Source organism: Diorhabda carinulata, chromosome 4 (assembly GCF_026250575.1).
Source record: "Diorhabda carinulata isolate Delta chromosome 4, icDioCari1.1, whole genome shotgun sequence".
Lineage (NCBI taxonomy): Eukaryota > Metazoa > Arthropoda > Insecta > Coleoptera > Chrysomelidae > Diorhabda > Diorhabda carinulata.
In genome coordinates this window covers 31,773,128-31,793,674 of record NC_079463.1, presented here as the reverse complement: position 1 = coordinate 31,793,674, position 20,547 = coordinate 31,773,128, and the positions used below count along the sequence as shown (strand labels likewise).

The window sequence follows — 20,547 nt, the reverse complement described above, 5'->3', positions numbered from 1 at the left end:
TTGAAATGTGGATTTTTCTCTTTATTTTTTCAAAATTTACTTGAAAAGCATTCAAACTTTCATTTCTTTGCTTCTGGGAACATTAGACGTTGTTATTTCAGAAATTTTCGATCTCTATACGGACGTTTATGTTACAGGGAGGTGTCGAAAAGTACTTATTGACTTTGAAATTGGATTTTTCATTTTTTTTCCAAAATATACTCAAAAACCATTCAAATATTCATTTCTTTGCTTCTGGGAACATTAGTCGCTGTTATTTCAGGAATTTTCGATCCCTATACGAACGTTTATGTTACAGGGAGGAGTCAAAAAGTACTTATCGACTTTGAAATGTGGATTTCTCTCCTTATTTTTTCAAAATTTACTTGAAAAGCACTCAAATATTCATTTCTTTGCTTCTGGGAACATTAGTCGCTGTTATTTCAGGAATTTTCGATCCCTATACGAACGTTTATGTTACAGGGAGGAGTCAAAAAGTACTTATCGACTTTGAAATGTGGATTTCTCTCCTTATTTTTTCAAAATTCACTTAAAAAGCATTCAAATATTCATTTCTTTGCTTCTGGGAACATTAGTCGCTGTTATTTCAAAAATTTTCCATCTCTATACGGACGTTGATGTTACAGGGAGGCGTCAAAAAGTACTTATTGATTTTGAAATTGGATTTTTCATTTTTTTTCCAAAATATACTCAAAAACCATTCAAATATTCATTTCTTTGCTTCTGGGAACATTAGTCGCTGTTATTTCAAAAATTTTCCATCTCTATACGGACGTTGATGTTACAGGGAGGCGTCAAAAAGTACTTATTGATTTTGAAATTGGATTTTTCATTTTTTTTCCAAAATATACTCAAAAACCATTCAAATATTCATTTCTTTGCTTCTGGGAACATTAGTCGCTGTTATTTCAAAAATTTTCCATCTCTATACGGACGTTGATGTTACAGGGAGGCGTCAAAAAGTACTTATTGATTTTGAAATTGGATTTTTCATTTTTTTTCCAAAATATACTCAAAAACCATTCAAATATTCATTTCTTTGCTTCTGGGAACATTAGTCGCTGTTATTTCAAAAATTTTCCATCTCTATACGGACGTTGATGTTACAGGGAGGCGTCAAAAAGTACTTATTGATTTTGAAATTGGATTTTTCATTTTTTTTCCAAAATATACTCAAAAACCATTCAAATATTCATTTCTTTGCTTCTGGGAACATTAGTCGCTGTTATTTCAGGAATTTTCGATCCCTATACGAACGTTTATGTTACAGGGAGGAGTCAAAAAGTACTTATCGACTTTGAAATGTGGATTTCTCTCCTTATTTTTTCAAAATTCACTTAAAAAGCATTCAAATATTCATTTCTTTGCTTCTGGGAACATTAGTCGCTGTTATTTCAGGAATTTTCGATCCCTATACGGACGTTGATGTTACAGGGAGGCGTCAAAAAGTACTTATTGATTTTGAAATTGGATTTTTCATTTTTTTTCCAAAATATACTCAAAAACCATTCAAATATTCATTTCTTTGCTTCTGGGAACATTAGTCGCTGTTATTTCAAAAATTTTCCATCTCTATACGGACGTTTATGTTACAGGGAGGTGTCGAAAAGTACTTATTGACTTTGAAATTGGATTTTTCATTTTTTTTCCAAAATATACTCAAAAACCATTCAAATATTCATTTCTTTGCTTCTGGGAACATTAGTCGCTGTTATTTCAGGAATTTTCGATCCCTATACGAACGTTTATGTTACAGGGAGGAGTCAAAAAGTACTTATCGACTTTGAAATGTGGATTTCTCTCCTTATTTTTTCAAAATTCACTTAAAAAGCATTCAAATATTCATTTCTTTGCTTCTGGGAACATTAGTCGCTGTTATTTCAAAAATTTTCCATCTCTATACGGACGTTGATGTTACAGGGAGGCGTCAAAAAGTACTTATTGATTTTGAAATTGGATTTTTCATTTTTTTTCCAAAATATACTCAAAAACCATTCAAATATTCATTTCTTTGCTTCTGGGAACATTAGTCGCTGTTATTTCAAAAATTTTCCATCTCTATACGGACGTTGATGTTACAGGGAGGCGTCAAAAAGTACTTATTGATTTTGAAATGTGGATTTCTCTCCTTATTTTTTCAAAATTCACTCAAAAAGCATTCAAATATTCATTTCTTTGCTTCTGGGAACATTAGTCGCTGTTATTTCAGGAATTTTCGATCCCTATACGAACGTTTATGTTACAGGGAGGAGTCAAAAAGTACTTATCGACTTTGAAATGTGGATTTCTCTCCTTATTTTTTCAAAATTCACTTAAAAAGCATTCAAATATTCATTTCTTTGCTTCTGGGAACATTAGTCGCTGTTATTTCAAAAATTTTCGATCCCTATACGAACGTTTATGTTACAGGGAGGAGTCAAAAAGTACTTATCGACTTCGAAATGTGGATTTCTCTCCTTATTTTTTCAAAATTTACTTGAAAAGCACTCAAATATTCATTTCTTTGCTTCTGGGAACATTAGTCGCTGTTATTTCAGGAATTTTCGATCCCTATACGGACGTTGATGTTACAGGGAGGCGTCAAAAAGTACTTATTGATTTTGAAATGTGGATTTCTCTCCTTATTTTTTCAAAATTCACTCAAAAAGCATTCAAATATTCATTTCTTTGCTTCTGGGAACATTAGTCGCTGTTATTTCAGGAATTTTCGATCCCTATACGAACGTTTATGTTACAGGGAGGAGTCAAAAAGTACTTATCGACTTTGAAATGTGGATTTCTCTCCTTATTTTTTCAAAATTCACTTAAAAAGCATTCAAATATTCATTTCTTTGCTTCTGGGAACATTAGTCGCTGTTATTTCAAAAATTTTCCATCTCTATACGGACGTTGATGTTACAGGGAGGCGTCAAAAAGTACTTATTGATTTTGAAATGTGGATTTTTCTCTTTATTTTTTCAAAATTTACTTGAAAAGCATTCAAATATTCATTTCTTTGCTTCTGGGAACATTAGTCGCTGTTATTTCAAAAATTTTCCATCTCTATACGGACGTTGATGTTACAGGGAGGCGTCAAAAAGTACTTATCGACTTTGAAATGTGGATTTCACTCCTTATTTTTTCAAAATTTACTTAAAAAGTGCTGTCAAAAAAAATTGGCCCGATATAACGGCCGAACGTACAGACTGCCGTTAGATTTTTTAAATATTTAGTTAAACGTCTTATTTATAGTTGTAAAGACGGAGATACAAACAACGCGCAAAGTTGTTACGAGGATGGTTCCAGAAGTACCCGTCCTGACCTAGAGGTAGCGGTAGTTGCTTGAAAAACGGAAACGTTGAAGAAAATCCACGAAGCGGCGCACTGAAAGACTTAATGGGCATTCCAAAATGTGCGATATATCACATATTAACTGAAAATTTGGATATGGAAAAGCTGTGCGCAAAATGGGTACCGCGTTGGTTCAAAATGGAACAAAAACATCGTCGTTTCCATCGAGTGTTTGGCATCCTAGTTGCCCTAATTCTCTTTTGAATATAGATCGAGTGTAGAATTTTCAATATTATGATATCCCTGTACCAGACTAAGAAAATTGCGACGAAAGGATGAAATAATAAATAAGATACATCCGAAAGAAAAAAATTGGAAACTATTTGTTGACATATACGCCACGAAAATCTCATCAAGAAAATCCAAGTGGTAGTAGTTGACTTATTTCAACCGCCATTATGGGAAGCGGTATTTCATTTCAAGGAACTCCGGGAATAGGCGGAAAGGTCTCAGTAAAGAGAATAATCACCGAAGTAAGCAACGTAATTTGTATGGAGACCGAAACGAAATCGAAAAAACTTTATAGCCCATCACAAACTATCTATTTAACACACCGAATATAAATTGGAAACATACGGTTTGCACCAGGAGGTCGGCAACCTTTTAACAAAGATGTTGCTAAGTACAAAAGTCATTTTCTGTAGGTAAATAAATTTATTTGGTAAACTAGCAAAATGCTGAAGCATAAAATATTGAATTTCCACTCATGCGAAAAGATCAATTAAAGAAATGCTAGGAAAATCCAAGTCGCTAGTACCAGCCCCATGAGGTCGCTTCCTGTCATACAAAACCATGAAATGGGTTTCCAAACTGTCATTAAAAATGACATTTCGTATTTGAATAGTACATTAACTCAACATTACCATATATTGTGTGATATATTATCATTAGTTAGTCTTGAGAAAAGAGAAAATCTAGTTGTAATCATGTTAGAGGAGATATACGAACGTTTATGTTACAGGGAGGCGTCGAAAAGTACTTATTGACTATGAAATGTAGATTTTTCATTTTTTTTCCAAAATATACTCAAAAACCATTCAAATATTCATTTGTTTGCTTCTGGGAACAATAGTCGTTGTTATTTCAGAAATTTTCTATCTCTATACGGACGTTTATGTTACAGGGAGGCGTCGAAAAGTACTTATTGACTTTGAAATGTGGATTTTTCATTTTTTCAAAATTTACTTGAAAAGCACTCAAACTTTCATTTTTTTGCTTCTGGGAACATTAGTCGTTGTTATTTCCGAAATTTTCTATCTCTATACGGACGTTTATGTTACAGGGAGGCGTCGAAAAGTACTTATTGACTTTGAAATGTGGATTTTTCATTTTTTCAAAATTTACTTGAAAAGCACTCAAACTTTCATTTTTTTGCTTCTGGGAACATTAGTCGTTGTTATTTCCGAAATTTTCTATCTCTATACGGACGTTTATGTTACAGGGAGGCGTCGAAAAGTACTTATTGACTATGAAATGTGGATTTTTCATTTTTTTTCCAAAATATACTCAAAAACCATTCAAATATTCATTTGTTTGCTTCTGGGAACAATAGTCGTTGTTATTTCAGAAATTTTCGATCTCTATACGGACGTTTATGTTACAGGGAGGCGTCGAAAAGTACTTATTGACTTTGAAATGTGGATTTTTCATTTTTTCAAAATTCACTTAAAAAGCATTCAAATATTCATTTTTTTTGCTTCTGGGAACATTAGCCGCTGTTATTTCAGGAATTTTCGATCTCTATACGGACGTTTATGTTACAGGGAGGCGTCGAAAAGTACTTATTGACTTTGAAATGTGGATTTTTCATTTTTTCAAAATTTACTTGAAAAGCACTCAAACTTTCATTTTTTTGCTTCTGGGAACATTAGTCGTTGTTATTTCCGAAATTTTCTATCTCTATACGGACGTTTATGTTACAGGGAGGCGTCGAAAAGTACTTATTGACTATGAAATGTGGATTTTTCATTTTTTTTCCAAAATATACTCAAAAACCATTCAAATATTCATTTGTTTGCTTCTGGGAACAATAGTCGTTGTTATTTCAGAAATTTTCGATCTCTATACGGACGTTTATGTTACAGGGAGGCGTCGAAAAGTACTTATTGACTTTGAAATGTGGATTTTTCATTTTTTCAAAATTCACTTAAAAAGCATTCAAATATTCATTTTTTTTGCTTCTGGGAACATTAGCCGCTGTTATTTCAGGAATTTTCGATCTCTATACGGACGTTTATGTTACAGGGAGGCGTCGAAAAGTACTTATTGACTTTGAAATGTGGATTTTTCATTTTTTCAAAATTTACTTGAAAAGCACTCAAACTTTCATTTTTTTGCTTCTGGGAACATTAGTCGTTGTTATTTCCGAAATTTTCTATCTCTATACGGACGTTTATGTTACAGGGAGGAGTCAAAAAGTACTTATTGACTTTGAAATGTGGATTTTTCATTTTTTTTCCAAAATATACTCAAAAACCATTCAAATATTCATTTGTTTGCTTCTGGGAACAATAGTCGTTGTTATTTCAGAAATTTTCGATCTCTATACGGACGTTTATGTTACAGGGAGGCGTCGAAAAGTACTTATTGACTTTGAAATGTGGATTTTTCATTTTTTCAAAATTTACTTGAAAAGCACTCAAACTTTCATTTTTTTGCTTCTGGGAACATTAGTCGTTGTTATTTCCGAAATTTTCTATCTCTATACGGACGTTTATGTTACAGGGAGGCGTCGAAAAGTACTTATTGACTATGAAATGTGGATTTTTCATTTTTTTTTCCAAAATATACTCAAAAACCATTCAAATATTCATTTGTTTGCTTCTGGGAACATTAGTCGTTGTTATTTCAGAAATTTTCTATCTCTATACGGACGTTTATGTTACAGGGAGGCGTCGAAAAGTACATATTGACTATGAAATGTGGATTTTTCATTTTTTCAAAATTTACTTGAAAAGCACTCAAACTTTCATTTTTTTGCTTCTGGGAACATTAGTCGTTGTTATTTCCGAAATTTTCTATCTCTATACGGACGTTGATGTTACAGGGAGGCGTCAAAATGTACTTATTGACTTTGAAATGTGGATTTTTCATTTTTTCAAAATTTACTTGAAAAGCACTCAAACTTTCATTTTTTTGCTTCTGGGAACATTAGTCGTTGTTATTTCCGAAATTTTCTATCTCTATACGGACGTTTATGTTACAGGGAGGCGTCGAAAAGTACTTATTGACTTTGAAATGTGGATTTTTCATTTTTTCAAAATTTACTTGAAAAGCACTCAAACTTTCATTTTTTTGCTTCTGGGAACATTAGTCGTTGTTATTTCCGAAATTTTCTATCTCTATACGGACGTTTATGTTACAGGGAGGCGTCGAAAAGTACTTATTGACTTTGAAATGTGGATTTTTATCTGCGAGTCATCCATATCTCGCCAAAACTGTTTGATTATCTTAAATATTGTCTTCATAAACTTTTATTGGTGGATTTCGAACAATCACTTCATTTAAGAGTTTTGATTTGATATTTCTAGTGCCTTCTGCGAGTCATCCAACTTTTTCGATGAATTTCAAACATGATCTTATTTAACAGCTTCGATCTAATATTTCTGAGTTGTGTATTATATAGGAAATTTCCTCTATGATTATCTGAGTTTGAAAAGGCACCCCTGAGGACGTAGAACAATGATAAATATGCTAATGCACTCGGGGATACACCGTTTACGACCCTGTCTCCGTCACCATTTTTGTTCTGTTCTTTTCTTTATTTTAAATTTAAGGTTGAGTACGCGGCTGAATTAAAATAAGCACAATGGAAAGGATTCTTCCATAATGATACAAAAGAAATATAAACAATAGCTTGATATTGAAATTTGTGTATTAAATAGAACCTCCCCCTCTAATAAATTATTTTATATTTAATTAGACTTCTCTTAGTAAAACTCAAATCAACTATTTACGTTTTTCGTCACTGTTGATTGGTATTTTTCGAAAATCAACTAGAGAAGAATCCTTTAAGTCCTTTGACTCCCTGAAAGGATGTAATTACATTTATTGAGGTTAGGTCACAATGTTGAAGACATTTCTCCATAAAATCCGTCTCGTAAATTGATTCTAAAATGAGGGGGTGCTCCATAATGGCTCTTATACGGACCACCCTGTATGTTAAAATTTAACGAAAATTTATTTTATCATGGTTAAATTCACAATATTAGAATATTCAATGCTAATAAAGAAATATTTTTCTCGTTGAACCAACAATTATTATGGAATGTAATTAACCTTAAATCAAATTTTGATTTCGCTATTCCGGACCTACCAAATTGGTTAAACTATTTAATAATGAGTACATAAACATATCGAGTTTGTTATAGTCCGTTCACTTAACCCTTATAGCAATTTTAACTGAATAAAAGCAATAATAATAAGGTTCATCATTCTTCATAAAATTATTTTCGTATTTCAACTTCGAAAGAGGTTTATGAAAATAAAAAACCAATTATATTCGCATGAAAGTTGATTTAATGAAAGGTATATAAAAGTTTCATTGGTTTACGAGAATATACCAGGGTTGTTTTGAAAGTTTTCGACCTAATAAACAAAAATTCTGAATAATTTTCCTCGAATCTCGATCGAGTGTGGCACGAGGGCTTCTTCAACTCCTGCGCATCTACCCCAAGGGGAGGAAGTTTCAGGTTAAGTCAGAGAAAACCAAAAAAAATCCAAAAAAATAATAAGATCCCAAGTTTCCGAATCAACTCGCAAGAGGACGCTCCCCGAAACGGTAAAGAAGTTGAAGATTAGATATTTTCTTGCCGAAGAAGAAAGGACCTGTCAGAATGACATGTGTTGTAAATACAAAAAGGAGAAAAAAAGTATCCGACGACCATGTTTCGAAATAAAAAATCTTTATTAACCTCCTCAAGGAACTCTACTTATAAATTTACTGTTGTTGTTATATATTTTGTCGTTTCATAGTTAACTTCTGTAGATTAAAGTTTGCTCAAACCTTAAACAAATAAATTGCGAAGTATCCGCCATCTTCCTCTGGAGAATCATTATCTCCATAAATCCGTTTTTTTCCATTAAACTAACAACGTGAATTAGTAAAACTTTCTTTTCCCCGAGGATCGTCACAAGCTTCGCATAAATATTTTTCCACAATATTTCAGTTATTAGAATAAAAAAATATCTAACCAATCGTCTACGTTTCGTCGAAACAGACGTAGACAAACCAGTATAGCCGTTTCTTTCGATTGTATAGGAGCCATTTTTTTTATTTTGCCTCGGATTGTTACGAAACTTGAAAAAACTGCAACTGAAACTCAAAATTTATCGAAATAAGTGTATGGCAATTAAAGTTTGACGCGTCCCCGTGTTTTTGAATGGTTTAAACGTTTTTAAAATGGCCGAGAAGGTGTTGAGAAGATGATTCAGGTTCGTGTGCCTAGCAATCAAGACGCTAAAAGAAATCAAACAATCAGTACATGCTTGGCTCCGGTCAACATCATACAGATCATCCATATTTGTAGTCCCAAGCTTTCCGGAGTTTATCTTATAGAAAATTCCTGCTTCATTAGCATTGGAATTATCCTAAAGCCTACTCCTCGGTGCGATGTCTACTGTCTCTGTAGACAAACCAGTATAGCCGTTTCTTTCGATTGTATAGGAGCCATTTTTTTGTTTTGCCTCGGATTGTTACGAAACTTGAAAAAACTGCAACTGAAACTCAAAATTTATCGAAATAAGTGTATGGAAATTAAAGTTTGACGCGTCCCCGTGTTTTTGAATGGTTTAAACGTTTTTAAAATGGCCGAGAAGGTGTTGAGAAGATGATTCAGGTTCGTGTGCCTAGCAATCAAGACGCTAAAAGAAATCAAACAATCAGTACATGCTTGGCTCCGGTCAACATCATACAGATCATCCATATTTGTAGTCCCAAGCTTTCCGGAGTTTATCTTATAGAAAATTCCTGCTTCATTAGCATTGGAATTATCCTAAAGCCTACTCCTCGGTGCGATGTCTACTGTCTCTGTAGACAAACCAGAATAGCCGTTTCTTTCGATTGTATAGGAGCCATTTTTTTTATTTTGCCTCGGATTGTTACGAAACTTGAAAAAACTGCAACTGAAACTCAAAATTTATCGAAATAAGTGTATGGCAATTAAAGTTTGACGCGTCCCCGTGTTTTTGAATGGTTTAAACGTTTTTAAAATGGCCGAGAAGGTGTTGAGAAGATGATTCAGGTTCGTGTGCCTAGCAATCAAGACGCTAAAAGAAATCAAACAATCAGTACATGCTTGGCTCCGGTCAACATCATACAGATCATCCATATTTGTAGTCCCAAGCTTTCCGGAGTTTATCTTATAGAAAATTCCTGCTTCATTAGCATTGGAATTATCCTAAAGCCTACTCCTCGGTGCGATGTCTACTGTCTCTGTAGACAAACCAGTATAGCCGTTTCTTTCGATTGTATAGGAGCCATTTTTTTGTTTTGCCTCGGATTGTTACGAAACTTGAAAAAACTGCAACTGAAACTCAAAATTTATCGAAATAAGTGTATGGAAATTAAAGTTTGACGCGTCCCCGTGTTTTTGAATGGTTTAAACGTTTTTAAAATGGCCGAGAAGGTGTTGAGAAGATGATTCAGGTTCGTGTGCCTAGCAATCAAGACGCTAAAAGAAATCAAACAATCAGTACATGCTTGGCTCCGGTCAACATCATACAGATCATCCATATTTGTAGTCCCAAGCTTTCCGGAGTTTATCTTATAGAAAATTCCTGCTTCATTAGCATTGGAATTATCCTAAAGCCTACTCCTCGGTGCGATGTCTACTGTCTCTGTAGACAAACCAGTATAGCCGTTTCTTTCGATTGTATAGGAGCCATTTTTTTGTTTTGCCTCGGATTGTTACGAAACTTGAAAAAACTGCAACTGAAACTCAAAATTTATCGAAATAAGTGTATGGAAATTAAAGTTTGACGCGTCCCCGTGTTTTTGAATGGTTTAAACGTTTTTAAAATGGCCGAGAAGGTGTTGAGAAGATGATTCAGGTTCGTGTGCCTAGCAATCAAGACGCTAAAAGAAATCAAACAATCAGTACATGCTTGGCTCCGGTCAACATCATACAGATCATCCATATTTGTAGTCCCAAGCTTTCCGGAGTTTATCTTATAGAAAATTCCTGCTTCATTAGCATTGGAATTATCCTAAAGCCTACTCCTCGGTGCGATGTCTACTGTCTCTGTAGACAAACCAGTATAGCCGTTTCTTTCGATTGTATAGGAGCCATTTTTTTGTTTTGCCTCGGATTGTTACGAAACTTGAAAAAACTGCAACTGAAACTCAAAATTTATCGAAATAAGTGTATGGCAATTAAAGTTTGACGCGTCCCCGTGTTTTTGAATGGTTTAAACGTTTTTAAAATGGCCGAGAAGGTGTTGAGAAGATGATTCAGGTTCGTGTGCCTAGCAATCAAGACGCTAAAAGAAATCAAACAATCAGTACATGCTTGGCTCCGGTCAACATCATACAGATCATCCATATTTGTAGTCCCAAGCTTTCCGGAGTTTATCTTATAGAAAATTCCTGCTTCATTAGCATTGGAATTATCCTAAAGCCTACTCCTCGGTGCGATGTCTACTGTCTCTGTAGACAAACCAGTATAGCCGTTTCTTTCGATTGTATAGGAGCCATTTTTTTTATTTTGCCTCGGATTGTTACGAAACTTGAAAAAACTGCAACTGAAACTCAAAATTTATCGAAATAAGTGTATGGAAATTAAAGTTTGACGCGTCCCCGTGTTTTTGAATGGTTTAAACGTTTTTAAAATGGCCGAGAAGGTGTTGAGAAGATGATTCAGGTTCGTGTGCCTAGCAATCAAGACGCTAAAAGAAATCAAACAATCAGTACATGCTTGGCTCCGGTCAACATCATACAGATCATCCATATTTGTAGTCCCAAGCTTTCCGGAGTTTATCTTATAGAAAATTCCTGCTTCATTAGCATTGGAATTATCCTAAAGCCTACTCCTCGGTGCGATGTCTACTGTCTCTGTAGACAAACCAGAATAGCCGTTTCTTTCGATTGTATAGGAGCCATTTTTTTTATTTTGCCTCGGATTGTTACGAAACTTGAAAAAACTGCAACTGAAACTCAAAATTTATCGAAATAAGTGTATGGAAATTAAAGTTTGACGCGTCCCCGTGTTTTTGAATGGTTTAAACGTTTTTAAAATGGCCGAGAAGGTGTTGAGAAGATGATTCAGGTTCGTGTGCCTAGCAATCAAGACGCTAAAAGAAATCAAACAATCAGTACATGCTTGGCTCCGGTCAACATCATACAGATCATCCATATTTGTAGTCCCAAGCTTTCCGGAGTTTATCTAATAGAAAATTCCTGCTTCATTAGCATTGGAATTATCCTAAAGCCTACTCCTCGGTGCGATGTCTACTGTCTCTGTAGACAAACCAGTATAGCCGTTTCTTTCGATTGTATAGGAGCCATTTTTTTGTTTTGCCTCGGATTGTTACGAAACTTGAAAAAACTGCAACTGAAACTCAAAATTTATCGAAATAAGTGTATGGCAATTAAAGTTTGACGCGTCCCCGTGTTTTTGAATGGTTTAAACGTTTTTAAAATGGCCGAGAAGGTGTTGAGAAGATGATTCAGGTTCGTGTGCCTAGCAATCAAGACGCTAAAAGAAATCAAACAATCAGTACATGCTTGGCTCCGGTCAACATCATACAGATCATCCATATTTGTAGTCCCAAGCTTTCCGGAGTTTATCTTATAGAAAATTCCTGCTTCATTAGCATTGGAATTATCCTAAAGCCTACTCCTCGGTGCGATGTCTACTGTCTCTGTAGACAAACCAGTATAGCCGTTTCTTTCGATTGTATAGGAGCCATTTTTTTGTTTTGCCTCGGATTGTTACGAAACTTGAAAAAACTGCAACTGAAACTCAAAATTTATCGAAATAAGTGTATGGCAATTAAAGTTTGACGCGTCCCCGTGTTTTTGAATGGTTTAAACGTTTTTAAAATGGCCGAGAAGGTGTTGAGAAGATGATTCAGGTTCGTGTGCCTAGCAATCAAGACGCTAAAAGAAATCAAACAATCAGTACATGCTTGGCTCCGGTCAACATCATACAGATCATCCATATTTGTAGTCCCAAGCTTTCCGGAGTTTATCTTATAGAAAATTCCTGCTTCATTAGCATTGGAATTATCCTAAAGCCTACTCCTCGGTGCGATGTCTACTGTCTCTGTAGACAAACCAGTATAGCCGTTTCTTTCGATTGTATAGGAGCCATTTTTTTTATTTTGCCTCGGATTGTTACGAAACTTGAAAAAACTGCAACTGAAACTCAAAATTTATCGAAATAAGTGTATGGAAATTAAAGTTTGACGCGTCCCCGTGTTTTTGAATGGTTTAAACGTTTTTAAAATGGCCGAGAAGGTGTTGAGAAGATGATTCAGGTTCGTGTGCCTAGCAATCAAGACGCTAAAAGAAATCAAACAATCAGTACATGCTTGGCTCCGGTCAACATCATACAGATCATCCATATTTGTAGTCCCAAGCTTTCCGGAGTTTATCTTATAGAAAATTCCTGCTTCATTAGCATTGGAATTATCCTAAAGCCTACTCCTCGGTGCGATGTCTACTGTCTCTGTAGACAAACCAGAATAGCCGTTTCTTTCGATTGTATAGGAGCCATTTTTTTTATTTTGCCTCGGATTGTTACGAAACTTGAAAAAACTGCAACTGAAACTCAAAATTTATCGAAATAAGTGTATGGAAATTAAAGTTTGACGCGTCCCCGTATTTTTGAATGGTTTAAACGTTTTTAAAATGGCCGAGAATGTGTTGAAGATGATTCACGTTGGTGTGCTTAGCTTAGTTTAGCTTTAGCAAAATTGTCCACGAAACCACGTCAGTACGGAAGGTTTCTTTGGAAGATTTTCCGTAGTTCTCAGTTATTAGGCAGGGTTAACACCAGTTTACACGTGCAAGAAATCATAATTTGTAAACAAATGATAGAAGTTTATATATACGTCTTGGTTATTATGAAATTAGTCATGTTATTTGAATGATTTCTATTTACCATTTTTCATTCTAACGTCCGCTAGAGACAAAGAAAAAACTCTTTTTAAATGCTAAGTACATTCAGAATTTATGCATTTAGAAATGCCTGTAAGAGCTTTGAATACGTAAAGATGTTTGAACCTGTTCGAAGTAATAAAAATGAAATATTAAAAAAAGAAAAATTGTCGGAGAAAAGCGAGGAAAGGAAAAAGTTCTTTTAGTTGTAAAATGTATTTTGAAGCAAACGTTATTGACAGAATCATCAAAGAAACCTCCAAAATGAAAAATAACAAAAATGGAAATGTATTTTCGTTTCAGAAACTTATTTATCGTGTTGCTCTACAGAATTACTTCAAATAAACCTGTACGGTATATAAAGTAACTAACCAAAATACAAATATATCAATCAATTAGTTTTCTTTCATCTGGTGTATATTTCTCAATATCGATTATACCTCAAATATACGCGATCTGTTCCATTTTCGATCTTTTCCCGGTCTACACCTGGATGTTACTGGTATTCGTAGATCTTTTCCTTTAGGTTTTCCTAAAGTGGTAGACCTTCAAAAATGGAGCATTTCTCCGGCCATATTTTGACAAACAAGTAAAAACCTTCATAGGCTAAACAAACTCCTCGGACTTGGCATTGGAAATAACGCTTCAATTTTGGCAGGCTCGACACACAGCTCAGCAGAAACCGCCGATTCTATATCTACCATTTTTGTGGATAATCATCAGTCCATAATCTTCTTCAAGAGCAATACATCATTTTAATGCTTGTCAAACTTATCCATGCCGCGATTGTAGAAGGATTTATCTTTGTCTTCAACATATGCTTCAGTTTCAGCGATTGCTTCTTCATTTGATCTGAATTTCTTAACGGCGAGCATTTTTTTGAAATCAGTAGTCAATGGGGGCTATATCTGGACTATATTGTGGATGGGGAAGCAATTCGTTCAATTCAATGATTATTACCATCATTTTCTGAATAGATCTTGGTGAATCGGCCCCTTTTGGAGCTAGTCGACGAAGTGCATCCCAAAATACTAAAGACACAACTTTCCCAGTTGTCTGTTGTACCTTTGGACTCTTCAGACATGGTTCAGTCCACTCAGATGACGATCTTTTTGATTACGAAGTGAACTGATGGATTCATTGTCACATTTTGATGCAAAAAACCTGATTTATTACGTATAAACATGGCCAAACATTGCTTGGAATCATCAAGACGTTGTTGTTTTAGATCGACTTTGATTAAAGCTTTCTCATGGTTCTTTTCGATGGAGCAGAGTCCGGATAACACTTTTGAAGCTTTTGCTGACAATTTTTTTTTAAATCTGTTATTCCGAAGGTATTTTAACTTAAATAGCTGTCACTTTTTTGTGACTAACCGAACTGTCGTGAGATTTCACAAATAGCCCAGTCAAATTGATCCCACCGTTCAAATTATTTAAATTAACACTATTTTTTTTTACCGAATTTTATATCTTCGGTGTAAGTTTTATATTTTTGGTTATCGAATTTGTTTTACGATATAAAGTCAGCTAAAATATTAATCCTTAGCATGCGATTCCAAGTAAGGACGAAAAATTATTTGACTTATCGCTTTAAATGATAGCGAATATATCATATCTGCCTCTTAATCCACGCCTCTAGTATTTTGTTATAATTTACATATCGAAAGCGGAAAGGAAGAGCGATTTTCTATGTCTATTTTTAGAAATTCATCATTACATCCATTTCCTATGCCATATTCTTGGAAATACTTTTCGTAGATGGATATTAACTCGATATATAATGCAATGAATCTTGTTACTAAAGACATTTTATATTATATTTTGTTTTAGAAACAGAAAATTCGAAAATAAAATGAAATATTTGTACAGATAGTTTTACGAGGGTTGTCCATAAAATAATTTGCTCAAGAAATAAACGCGTGTAAATGCGAATAAAAAAATAAAAGAGTTGTCAATAGAATACCAAAGAGTGAATATTTTCTCAACTATGCAATTATAATTATAGTCAAACAAATTATAACGAGGATTTTATACCTAACCTAATCAAAAATTCTTGGAAAAAAAATTTTCTACCGAAAGTCCACTGTAACTTTGTTATTTTAAATACAACACCCTGTATATTAATACATTTTTGGAATCTACGTAAAATTTTAGTATACTTTTGTCTAAAAACTTTTTTCGAAAAATGCATAATTTTTGAATTATTAATTTTTTTGTAAAAAATATGACCTGGTTTTAGGCCCTTATAAATTATTTTTTTACGAGGATATCCTTGAAGATATGAAAATGGTTTCTATTCGATTGCTTTTAGCAAGGTTAGAGGTATTTGAATCTATGTTTAAAATGTTTTCATTTCATACAGGGTGTGTATAAAAAGTGTTCAAAGTTTAACTTCATAAATATCAAATTTCTTTATTTTTTTAAATAGAACCACCCTGTTTTTTCTATTTTAATGCATTCAGGGGTGAAAAATAAGGCAAATATATATATTTTCCTATACCTAAACCTTGCCTTTATCCAGATATTAAATGTTTTCTTGTTTTAGAGATGTAGGTGTGGTCTAAATTTTATTTACAGAAAACATTTAATTTTTGGATAACAGTAAAGTTTAGGTATACGAAAGTATACATGAATTTGCCTCATTTTTTATCCCTAAATGCATTAAAATACAAAAAACCGGGTGGTTCTATTTAAAAAAATAAAGAAATTTGATATTTATGAAGCTAAATTATGAACACTTTTTATACACACCCTGTATAAAATAAAAATTTTTTTCAACATAGATTCAAATACATCTGACCTTGTTAAAAACAACCGAATAAAAACCATTTTCATATCTTTAAGGGTATCCTCGTAAAAAAATAATTTATAAGGGTTTATAACAGGTCAAATTTTTTACAAAAAAATTAATAATTCAAAAATTATGCATTTTTCGAAAACAGTTTTTAGACGAAAGTATACTAAAATTTTACGTAGATTCCAGAAATGTATTAATATACAGGGTGTAGTATACAAATTTCAAAAACGAACGTACATTCATCCACGACAAACAACGTTTTGGCCGGCCAACGTTTCCGAAAGAAACTGTGCGAAAAAAGACGAAGCAATGTGAAAAGATGATTTTTAGATACCGTTTAGGACTCGAAGAGCTGAATGAAGATGTTTAAAGTTATCAGACTGCTACGACTCAAGCATGAAGAAGATGCTGGTACACCGCGCGCAAAATGTATTGATCTTAATTGCGATTATTTCGAAAAATGAAAGTTTAAGCTTTCCAAACATGTATTATTCAATGTAAATAACATCAAGTCTCGTACATGCATCGTTTATTATGTGTCCTGCTTATCAGAAATGTGCTACTGCTGAGATATCAGCCAATGGATTTCGTAAAGCAGGAATTTTCCCATTCGATCGGAAAATATTTTCAGACGTAGACAAAGAGAAAGAACTCCACCTCGAGAATACTCTTCCGATAAGACTCTTTCGTCCGAACCAGTCCACACCGGTAGCTCAACGCAACTGTCTGTTGAAAAACCACCCCCGAAGCAACAAATGGGCGGCGGTCTTAAAACTAAACAGTTATCGAACATTGCAAAAGTTCAAGACTTTTCACCTTTACCATCCCCCGATTCAATGATTCCTACTTCAAACAGAGGACGTAAAACTGGTTCTGCAGCGTTGATTACAAGTACACCCTACAAGCACGAATTAGAAACCAGTGTTAAAGAGAAACAAAGAAAAAAGTCACTCAAGAAAAAAAAAACAGTTGCCAAAATTAAAAGAATAGAGTAAAACTAAAAAGAAGACGTTGGACAATAACAAAAGGGTGAAGAATATAGAATCCTCGGTCTCCTCAGAAGATATTTTAGATGATGATGACTCAGATATGGATACCGATGAAGAAAGTGACGCAGAGTGCATTTTCTGCGCTGGAAAATATTCAACGGACAAACGTGGAGAAGTCTGGTGCAGTGTTCAATTTGCTGCAGACGGTCGCATGAAGAATGTGCTGGTAGTGGCAAAAAGAAAGCATTTTATATGTTGTTCAAATATGAAATGAATATTTTAGTTTGCACCACGTGTTTTCATAAGGCAACACGACATTTTAAACATAGAGGAATAATTGCAAAATGCAAAAAAAACGCAACTAAAAAAAGTATCCTCTAACAAAAGCAGCCAAAACAAACGACAAACTATAAAGAAAATAAAAATTAGAAAACGAGGAGTAATCCACCTCAAAAAAAAAGGATTTAAAGCGCCAAAAGCGATATCCATAATCCACATGGGATTGAAAAACTTGATGATGATGGTGGTCAATTACTATTATTAAGAGAAAAGTTTTTGCCATTTTTCATATCATTTTTGTGTTTGGTTTCCGTTTTATGGTATTCTATTGACATGATTCCATCAACCTCTTCTACATTCTCTCTAACATCTTCAATCGCTTCATCTTCTGTAACCATGACTATCCCCGAGGTTCACTTCTTAAACTGCCGTCCTCATTAGATGGTTTTATGACTGACTGTACTTTTTTGGACAAACTTTAAACAGTCTCGTTCTGGTTAGAATCATATTTGTCTATAATTTCGATCAAGTCCGTGCGAATTTACTCGATAAAGAATTTTTTTGAAGAGAATCTGCTGTTTTAATGTATTACTGATACAAACAAGCAGCGAACAAAGAAATATTTTCTGATCTGACTTACCGGTTCTCCGTTGACGAACCATCTCAACACGGGAATAGGATACGCAAAGTCTGAAGTACATTCCGCTGTTAGAACATCACCGTCCGCGTAGGAGCTAGCTAAACCAGTTATTTTCGGTTTTTCCTTTGGTAAAGCTGGAACAAAAAAAAAACTTATTCCATTCCCAAGATATAGAATATAACAAAGACTAAAGACCAAAAACCAGATGTCTGTCTATGGTTAATTGACTACGAAAAGGCATTGGATAGTGTATGACACCACAAATTAATGCGGCTCTTAAAAAGACTCGATATAGATGAAAAAGACGTTGAAAACTTACATTGCAACACGGTCTTAATTGCTGATAACTTGTCAAACCCAAAACTAATAGGTTTGAATATAAAAACAAAAAAAACGAAATTTATGATGATGTCTAGAAAGCGTTTAACTTTGACTTTAATCTACGATTAATTTTTCTCGATATGGATGGTTGGATATTGAAGAGGGATGGAATGATTAAATTAGAGACTTTCGCAAAATTCTTAAAGGACCCTGGGCTAACAAATGAAGAGATAAAACAACTTGTACTTTTTGAAACTATTAAAAAATGAAAAACTTCATATTTGAGACATATAATTCGAAATTTGAAAGGATCGGAATAAAGAAAATGTCGGCTGCGATATATAAAAAAATGGAGAGGCCTTTATGGTCACCCTGGTATACGAAAAATAATAGTTTTATTATTTTTAGATCAACACTTTATATGAAAAACGTACAATTTCCAATTATGCTTCTTTCCTACTTATTTTTCTGGTCTGGTCGTCTAGATAAATGGCCTAAAGGGCTATCAATGAGATTATTGTAGATTAAAGGAGATAGCATCCCATTTTCCTTTTTGGTAACGATCCAAGATTTGAAATTATTGCCTCCGGAATCTCTTTCATTGTACCCTCAATGAATGACGCGATAATGTGGTTGTGCTCGAGTTTATTTATGACGTAATGGCTCGAGATATCGAAGGCTATCTCCCTTATTTTTACCAAATTGCCGACAGGGCGGGACGGGAAAATATCAAAAAAAACGCTTTCGAAAGGACTCAAAATCATACATCTTTAGAGACAGTTTACCTTCAGTATCTGAAGACTAAAACTTGGTTATCGAAACGCGCGTCAGACAGTGTAATTGTGAGTGTTAGTGGAGTGTAGTAGTGTAGTAAATAGTGTGTGCAATATAATGTTTACCTTCAATATCGGAAAACTAAAACTTGATTATCGAAACGCGCGTCAGACAGTGTAATTGTGAGTGTTAGTGTAGAGTAGTAGTGTAGTAAATAGTGTGTTCAGTATGATGTTTACCTCCAGTATCTGGAAACTAAAACTTGATTATCGAAACGCGCGTCAGACAGTGTAATCATGAGTGTTGGTGTAGTGTAGTAAATAGTGTGTTCAATATAATGTTTACCTTCAGTATCTGGAAATTAAAACTTGATTATCGAAACGCGCGTCAGACAGTGTTATTGTGAGTGTTGGTGTAGTGTAGTAGTGTAGTAAATAGTGTGTTCATTGAATACTTTTTGTGATTTTTTTAACTTACCAGCGACTGTAATATTTCGTGTTTCCGCAGCTAGACGAAAAGCCGGGGCTTCACTGGAAATTTCGCATCTGTAAGCCCCGCCACTGTATCGACTAGACAGGTTGTGCAAATTAACCTTACACCTGGTAATATCACATTCACTAGTGTTGGGAATGACAGTCACCCCAGCAACGGGAAACGTCAAAGTGGGGGGATTTTGTTGAGGCATATATCTATAAAAAATGGAGAGTTTTTGTACAATTTTCAAAAAAATCTTGACATTTCTACATCTCTATTGACGCGTGAATATTACTGCCAAAATAATTGACGAAATAAAAATGAAATTTTACTTTTTGATTGATTTATTTTTTGTTGTTTCTTCCTTTTTTCCGAATTTAAGCGAATCAAGAAATTGCTAGACAAAAAACGTTGACGACTGGATTAAGAAATAATCAAAACCTCCTAAAAATAATGAAATACTAATTTTGAATACGTATTTGCAGAAAGAAAAAAGGTTTTAGTGATAATTTATAAAAAATTTACCAAACAAAACTTGTACCAATGAAAAATTCATTTATATTTCCAATAAAATCGTAAAAAGTCCGTATTCGGGATATAATACATTTAAAATTTCAACTGCGACTTTTCCAAATATGTTATTGTATGATATGCAGATAAGCTTTGATAAAGCTTTGGCTATAAAATGGTAATCGATGGACAAATATCGGATATAGCTATTTCATATGACTGCGAACAAAAGTTTTAGTCATCAATTCATTATTATATTCGTCAACTGATCATTTATCTTTTTTTTTTCCTTCCGATTACGAACAATTGAAGATCAAAAAACAATCATTTGT

At 34.0% G+C, this 20,547-nt stretch overlaps 2 protein-coding genes across 3 annotated transcripts in view; one reads left to right on the top strand and one right to left on the bottom strand.

The window, feature by feature from the left end:
• The window catches only part of LOC130892814 (uncharacterized), an 83,643-nt gene that overhangs the window by 12,516 nt on the left and 50,580 nt on the right, over nucleotides 1-20,547 (top strand). The gene's annotated exons all lie outside the window — the stretch shown is intronic.
• The window catches only part of LOC130892816 (uncharacterized), a 53,859-nt gene that overhangs the window by 12,069 nt on the left and 21,243 nt on the right, over nucleotides 1-20,547 (bottom strand). For both annotated transcript variants that reach the window (XM_057798458.1, XM_057798459.1), the window contains exons 4-5: nucleotides 19,709-19,920; nucleotides 18,137-18,270 (exon numbers count right to left, since the gene is read on the bottom strand). In XM_057798458.1, the coding sequence (XP_057654441.1) occupies nucleotides 18,137-18,270; nucleotides 19,709-19,920 (346 nt within the window). The remainder of the gene's footprint in view (nucleotides 1-18,136; nucleotides 18,271-19,708; nucleotides 19,921-20,547) is intronic.